Here is an 8,264-nt window from a genome sequence, read left to right as displayed (position 1 = left end):
GATTGGATCAGCTACTTAGTGAACACCCCTAAGATTGATTCTCTGTATGTATAATTTGTTGATTAAATTTTTCAATACAAATAAAATAATAAAATTTCTAAATAAAATTAAGTAAATATACATTGAATGTTACTATTATCTGTGTATATAGATTTTAGCTAGGCGGTTTTAAAAAAAAACATTCATAGTGTATACATGCATATCAATTAATTATCAACAAAAAGAGAAAAGTAATTAATAGCAAGCTAAAGTAAAGCCAAACCCAAAAATAGTCTTTTCTTACAAGGTTTTTTCAGTCTTGAACAGTTGATGAGTGAGTTAGATGAAGAAAAGAAATTGGTAGCAAATTACTGCATGCATCATACCTTTATGCAATTTTCTACCAGAAACACAAATTTTTTTTGTGCAATTTCTTTTAATTAACTTGATGAGGATGATGGAGTCTTTTTTCTTTTTTCTTTTCAAATCAAAGCTTAGTGTCATAAGTTGTATTTGATAGTAAAGTAATGGGTGTCAGAAGCAGCATACCAAAATAACAAGGTTGAGAGTGATAATAACAATGAGAAGAAGAGAATAAAGGCAGATGAAGTTGATATAGGGACACTTCTATTTCCATTTCCAGACATCTCATCTGTATAGTCAGGCCCTGATCCCAAACCACTTGTTCCACCATTTGGTCCTGTGCTCCACATTCCCACATTGTTGTCCCTGTAAATTCATTCATTAATTATTCACATCTTTAATTATTAATATTTTCCATTAATAAGTAATGATATCAATATCATGTACTTAATATTGCATTCAAATTCTAAATATTGAAAAATGCTAATTAAAGATAAGTGGTATAATACCATTTAAGGTAAATATGATAATATTATTAGTGTACTTTAATTTAATATTAGGTAATGTATTTTAATTTAATAATTATTATTAAAATTAGAATAATTTGTAATAAAATTCTTTTATGTTTTAATTTTTATACACGTAATCTTTGTATGTTTGTTTTTTTGGCCCACTTAAGTTTATTTTTCTTTGCAAATTTGACGACAATTAAAAATTACCGTTAAATATATCAACTAGATAACTACTATATACATCTGTTTATATGTAACGATAAAATCTCAAAGTAAATACAGTATTAATCTAGTTAAAATTTAACGGTAATATATAAACTTAAAATAAGTTTATACCAAAAAAAAAAAATAAAGAAATTAAGCTAGTGTATAAAAATTACGCCTCAAATTCCTCTAAAAACTACTAAACCCCACTTATAATGCATCATCCTATGGTGATGCACAATTCGTTACTCATCAAGAAAAGCAATCAGATTAAATCAAGTAGTACGACTTAGAAAGTTCTTAGATCTCATATATCTAAATATTGTCATTATTTAGTGACTAAACATAAATTGAAATGATACATTGAAATTAGACAAAGACTCTTATTAATTTATGTTAATAACTATCCAGATAGGATTATTTAATGAAAATATTGGCAAGTGGATCCTAACTATAATTTGTATTAGGGTTATAAATAGTGAAGAATCACTAGTAGAAAAAACATTATGAGACAAATAGTAACAGTGATGTCACCAAAGGTGACGACAAATTATATATGTTTTGCTTTCAAGAAAGGGACTGGATACGACTAATGAGTACATGTTCATATGTAGTCCAACCACATAAAATTATTGGAGGATCTCATCATCAGCCAGCCTAGCATGCATCCAACTTTTGGTTTGAAAATTTTATCTCTTATATATATACCCTACACTACTTACTACTGTTTATACATTTATAGGGATATTACTCAAAGAAAGGAAGAAAAAGTAAAACCTAATGGAAAATAAAATCAAAGAAAGAAAAAGTGATGAGGAAAAAAAATGCATTAGTATATATATATACCTGCTACCAACTCCAAGTGGACCAGCATGTAATGTGAGCATATCGATAAGCACAGCTGATTTAGGCTCCACACTATAAGCCTTCTCATACTTAACCTCAACGCCTTCACCTGAGGCCACAAAGTATGCACCATTCACCATTATATCTCCTTCTGATCTCCAATTCCAGCTCCTCCATTCTCCTTCGCCAGTCTCTACTCTCTTTGTTACCTGAACCCAATTCAACCACTCAAATTAGTCATACTCAAAATAAAAATTAAGAATATAATTAAATATACTTGTATTATACATAATATCAGGGAAAAATCGAGAAAAAAATGTATATGTATTTTACTTAGTTACAACATATATTTGTATTAAAAGATGATATTTATAGACATAATAGTAATCTTGGTATAATGGTTAAGGTAGTTGGTAAATAGGTTAGAGGGTAAAGGTTCAAATCCCATTAACTACACTTTATATTTTCTTTTTAAATTTATTTATGCCCCCCCTCACTTTAAATTCTGGGTCCGCCACTGCATAATATTAACCTAGTATACTGTCACCTTCGAGCATCTTCAATTGTAGTATTTTTTAAAAATATTAAAAATTTCCATATCATCTAAAAATATAATATTTTATTTTATCTCTTTTTCACATCATTTTTTATACTTTTAACTCTAAAAACACTCTAATTGTACACCCTTCAAGAATCATATAATTATGATTTCATTCATTATTATTTAATATATTATTTGTTTTAATTATAAATATTAGCACATTACTTATTATTTTTATTTTTTTTATATATTTTTTAAAATAAAGATAGTATATCATGTAATAGTATCAACACAATTTTTTATGATAATACTTATTTATTTTTAATGGTATAGTATTTTTATATTTTGCTAAATAAATAACCCACTTAAGTAAACATCCTTCAAAATTTAACTATTGGATGCTCATACTTGTCATAACTAAATTTTATTTTATATTTAGCAAATATAAAAACTATTATATCTTTAGTGAACTTTTATGAAATAATATTGTCAGTAAATTTAATATTTTGGGATGACAATTTTTCTAAATATCAAAATGTTCGTATTTTTCAGTTTTATTATTATTATTATTATTATTTTATATTATTATTGTGTGCTAATTTAATTTTATTTCCTTAATTTTTTATTATTAGCACATTTATTATTAACATTATACTAATAATAAAAATTAAAGAAATAAATTTTGATATTTGCCTTAAGAATCCTTTATCGATTTTGCTAATAATTTTAGTGTTATGTGGACTAATTTTGCTATGTGAATGTGATTTGTGGAGAACATTTGCTGTTATCATAGTTTTATAATCTAAATTTTTAAAAAATTACGAGGGCCCTTGTCCCTTTGTGTGTTTACCATAAGAATCCTATATCGATTTTGTGTGTATTTGCCTTGTCCCATCGGTTGTGTGTGTAGATTTTTTTGGAGTATTTAAATTAATTCAAACCGGATACCATTTGTTAATAACCTGTGATGTATTCCGTATAGATTGTTACAGTAAAGTTGTTTAGCTATTTTTTCTTCTTATTTTTCACTTTTGCTAATCTACGTTTCTAAATTTATTCAGAAAAAAAAAAAAAAGAAAGGTAGATATATATAAATATTAAGTAAAGGGGTGAAATTAAAAAACCTCCTTGGCATTGCGGTCAATAGGCGCAGTGTAGCGGTTGCCCTGGCTATTAATGGTGGGGTTTCCGCTACCGCCGATGGCGTACATCTCCCAACGAGTGAAATCATTATTAACGACGTGGATGTAGCCACGTCGACAGCGAGGCATGCGCTGAACGAGGTTCTCGCCGAAGTGGTTGAAGGCAATGGTGACTTGCATGCCTGAGTCGGGAGTGTAATCATCGCTGTGGCCGAGCAGCATGACCTCGTTGTGGTGGGAGAAGAGGTTGTTTGATATGGTGATTCCTGTTGAACCCATCACTGCGTCTATTAACCCATCCTTACAGTGTGAGAGTGAGCAGTGGTCGATCCATATGTCCTTTGCCCCAAATATGGAGATTCCATCACCGTCTGATTCTGTTCTGTATCCGTAGTGTGATGGGCTCGACCGCACATTCGCATTCCCTATGTATACATATATACATACAAATTCGGTCACATTAGAATTTAATACTGATTCTTGTGCCTCTGGTGTTCCGTGTTTCTATTGGAAAATTTTCAATTAATTTTACGACCTGTATTGTAGCTGGTGAGAAATGGGTAAAGGACGACCACCAGTACGACCATTTATGTGTAACAATATAAATGTGTACGTCACAATATTAAATTCTTGTAATAAGGGAAGAGACTCAGGTTGGTTTTGGTCACGTTACTTTTATATATTGCAAAAATAATAATGATACATACTCAATTCGCAAGTATATGTTTTTTTTTTATGTTATTAAATTTAATCAACACAAGTATGCTTAAAAATGGAATAATTCGCATTTTTCTCGGTGAATTTTTTATACTACTGAATTTGCTTCTTACAGTCTAATGATACTCTTTAAAATATAACTTTTACAGTAGACACTAGTATTCTTTCTGTCACATTTTATTTAATTTTACCTTAAAATGAGTTAAATAATGGAAGAGAGTTGATAAATAAATACAAATTAAATAGTTTTAATGTAAAAAGAGTAGAAGATATTTAATTTGTATCTATTTATGAACTATTATATTATAAAAGGCACAAGTTCATAGTGAAAAAATTCAAGAAACAATAATAATTATTATTATGAAAAGTTATATATGATATGGAAACTATTGATAATTAACACCAACAACAACCGGTATAACTACTGTTGTGTTGGTAAAAGATGAGTGTCTCTGTATCTAACACTACTCTTAAAAAAAAAGGTGTTTTGTGTCCAATAAGAAGGTTATGTTTGGTAGGAAAGAACATAAAAAAAATATAGGATTGTTGAAGACTAGAATAGAGAAAGAGATTAAGAAGATGATAGTAACTCTAATTGTTTGGTATTTGGAGTAAAGTTGAAATAAAGAGAAAGTTATTAAAATTAACATTTTTTTTTTTTAAGTATTTGTTATTTTTTAAAGGATAATGTGGTATTTAGTATTTAGTATTTTTTTTTTACTTTCTCTTTTTCTTTAATCCTTTCAATAGTGGAGGGATCAATTTTTTGAGATTTGGAGGGATCTCCCCTTTCTCCCTCCATTTATCCTCGCCCTCCCTTTATTCTTTTACTAAATAATAGATTCCACCTCCACCATCTACTCTCTCCTCCCATTCCTCTCAATCTATTTATCTCTCCTCCTATCAAATATAGATTAATTAAGTACCATATTATTTAATATCACTAAACACAAAAGTAAAACAAAAAATAAGTCTAAAGTATAAACCTAATCAAGTAGAGGTGTTGCACCCCTAAATTTTAACCACTTGAGGCTAGCTCAAGTGGCCATAGAGGGTGCGTGTGTATTGGAGGTCCTGGGTTCGAGACCCAAGTTATGCTGATGTAATATATAAACGCTTAAATAAAAAAAAAAAAAAAAAAAAAAGAAAAAAAAAACCTAATCAAGTAGAGAATGTAGAGTGTGGAGTTTTTTTATAATGACTCGAGTTAAATAGGCTAGGATCCGTGTATTGAAAGGGAGGAAAATAAAGTTCTTCAAATATTCAACTTGTCAGAATTCCATCTCCTTTCCGGGTGATTTTCATAATTAAAGCTAAACTATTTAACAATAATTATCAAAGTTAGTCATGCAATGTTGGGACCGCCCGGTATCTTTAAAGTGTAGCTATGCACATATTTTTAACTTTATAGCCATATTATGTATACACACTTTTATTCTCTTTGTAATTATCTAATTTCACATATAGGGGATCTAGAAAATCTCTCTTTTCCTCGAGGAGGAGCTTATACTTTACAAAAGAATAATACTACCAAGACCAAGAAAGAAATAATAAGGAATTAAAATTACTAAACTAATAGTAAAACTAATAAGTAAGTTGAGCTATATAGAATATTGTATAATGTACCTGAAACATGACAATGATGAATATGAATATTGTGTATAATGACATTGCTTATATACTGCAGAGTAATGCAACCACCACCAACAATGTGTACGTTAGCTCCTCTCCCATCCAAAGTTTTGTAACTATTAAAGATGAGCTCTTGGGACAGCTTTATAAGCATGTTCTGTGGGAACACAATCCACAATGGCTCCGTCTGAATCACGGCATACCGAAGCGTCCCGGGCTTCGGGTTGACAGCATCGTCGTCAGAGCTATCGGTGACAATGTAGTACTTGCCACCTTTACCTCCGACGGCATACTGTCCGAACCCGATTGCGCAATCGGCAAGGCGCTGCCGGTTGTTGGGCCAGTCCGGGTCGCATTTCCAACAATCATCTATAGGATTACCGGTTAGGCATGAAGAATATGTTGATGAGGATTGGTCTCTTAAGGATGTTTGTAGCATTTCCCTTCTTGCTATGGATGCATTTACTTTCCTGTAAAAAAGTGAAAAAGATAAATAATGTTGTGAAATACATAACAATGTATGTTAAGAAAAAGGTACATTAATGTGTTCGTTCCTTCCTCTTTATTTTTTTTTTTCCTCAAAAGAAATGATAACGTTGAAAGTAGAGAGAAAACAACAGGGGTCTCTGTTTTCAATACCTGTGAACATCATGAACAACCTGTTCAGGAAATGGATGCTGGCCGGGAAGAGTGAGGTTAAGATATGCAACACCAAGGTATGAGAATGAGCTCAGAATAAGAGAGATTATTACAACAATGCAGGTTCTTCGAACCATCTTTGAAGTTGCCTACTAGTGAGTGAGTGAGTGAGTGAGAATAGTAGTATATATATATATATATATATAAAAAGTTCACACTAGAAAAATTTCAGGGTGTTTTCTAGTAATTTTTAATGCTTCTAAAAATTGGAGTTAAGAAAGTAATTAGAATGGGATGAATTTGAGCTTCTTCTTCTATGAGTAGTGATTTAGTGGAGAAGATAGTAGCTTTGTAGTTTGTACTACATAGAACTCACCACGCTCTTCTCTCACTACTAATCTATTTTCTTCTTACTGTGCTTATAAGCATTATCAATATCATTTCTAGTCTTTATTTATAATCATTGTAACGGACTTTTCATATATTCACTTAACGAGGTAAAAGTATAAAGAAAGGGAGAGAGAATAGAGAAGTGATCCCGCCTGCTCTAGGGAAATGGCCTCTCTAATGACCTCTTTTTTGGGTAATGGTGGGTTTGTTTATAATAGGACAATTTAAATGACCGAAATACCATTGGGGTTTTTTTAATAGGACGTAGTATATGATGACATGGCAGTATCCCATTAGGCCGATTTCTACTAAGCTCTTGTCATATGGAGGCTCAGAGGGTAGGTAAGGAAATAAAGTTACCCGTTGTGTTGATATAAATTTTTGACTTTTTTGACTTAGCAACAGTATAAAGCTTTAGCTACTATAGTTTGAAGTTAACCACACTGGTGGTTAATTTGTACAAATTTGTTCAGTGTAATTTAAGAGCTCGTTGGGTTATTGGTTTTACAAAATAATTAGAATCTCTTTTTCTTTTGCTTTTGGTGATTATATTTAAGGCGAATTGAGTCCCTTTTCATATGCTTTTGAAAAACCCAGTATATCTAATTAGTTGTTAGATGGTCCTACGTATAGAATCCAGTTTCCCACGTACATACAATATATGTAGGTAGCTCAGTAACCAATGGAAATGGCATGGTGCTTCTCTCCTATCGGCCTGAGAATCCGGGGAACAAACTGTCAGTTATTTCATCATTTATATTTCCCTACCTCCTTTTTCAACCCTAATGCCCCACTCAGAATTTCATTTAAAAATCATTCAGCTGCATTGATAGGGTATAATGATCCAGTTTACTAATTATACTTATATTTTAAAGATAAATTTGTGGCAAAATCATGATAGAGTATATTCCAATAGTAAAAATTTAGAGGATGTGGTAATATTTTGGAGAATGTTTGATGAGGTAGAAAGCTTAGGGGGCAAAATATAGATATGCTATATTGCAGAAAAAAAATGTTATTCTTGAAATTTGCATTGATGTCTGGCATTGATGCTATGTTTTTTTATACAATAAAAAATTAAAAGTGCAATATATATAATAGTTTAATAAATAAAAATTATAATAATAATGTATGAGATAATAATTATAATATTTTTAAAAAGTAGTATACAATTGGAGTGTTTTTAGAAGTAAATGTGCCAAAAATAATGTGGAAGAAAATAAAATAAAATATTATGTATTTAGATGATGTGTAGATATATAGCATCTTCAAAGAATGCTACTATTGAAAATGCTCTTA

At 30.5% G+C, this 8,264-nt stretch overlaps 1 protein-coding gene across 1 annotated transcript; it reads right to left on the bottom strand.

Annotated features, from left to right (window-relative positions):
* Positions 1–253: 253 nt before the first annotated feature.
* LOC115710748 (probable pectate lyase 12) lies at positions 254–7,152 on the bottom strand. Its single transcript, XM_030639102.2, has 5 exons — positions 6,576–7,152; positions 5,931–6,406; positions 3,570–4,012; positions 1,905–2,113; positions 254–708 (listed from the first exon to the last, which is right to left on the bottom strand). Exons 1-5 carry the CDS (start codon positions 6,710–6,712, stop codon positions 480–482), a joined length of 1,494 nt encoding a protein of 497 aa, XP_030494962.2. The 5' UTR covers positions 6,713–7,152; the 3' UTR covers positions 254–479.
* Between the last annotated feature and the right edge of the window lie 1,112 nt (positions 7,153–8,264).

The sequence above is a fragment of the Cannabis sativa genome, chromosome 3 (assembly GCF_029168945.1).
Source record: "Cannabis sativa cultivar Pink pepper isolate KNU-18-1 chromosome 3, ASM2916894v1, whole genome shotgun sequence".
Taxonomy (NCBI): Eukaryota; Viridiplantae; Streptophyta; class Magnoliopsida; order Rosales; family Cannabaceae; genus Cannabis; species Cannabis sativa.
Note: the sequence above shows the minus strand (reverse complement) of the source record. Positions and strands in the feature narration are given on the sequence as shown.

Bases quoted from the DNA above. Each gene is read 5' to 3' on its own strand.
- LOC115710748 (XM_030639102.2), bottom strand. From the start codon at position 6,712: ATGGTTCGAAGAACCTGCATTGTTGTAATAATCTCTCTTATTCTGAGC. The intron at 4,013-5,930 runs GTACATTATACA...ATGTATACATAG, and splicing joins TCATCATTGTCATGTTTCAG to GGAATGCGAATGTGCGGTCG. The intron at 2,114-3,569 runs GTTTTTTAATTT...AATTGGGTTCAG, and splicing joins TTGACCGCAATGCCAAGGAG to GTAACAAAGAGAGTAGAGAC.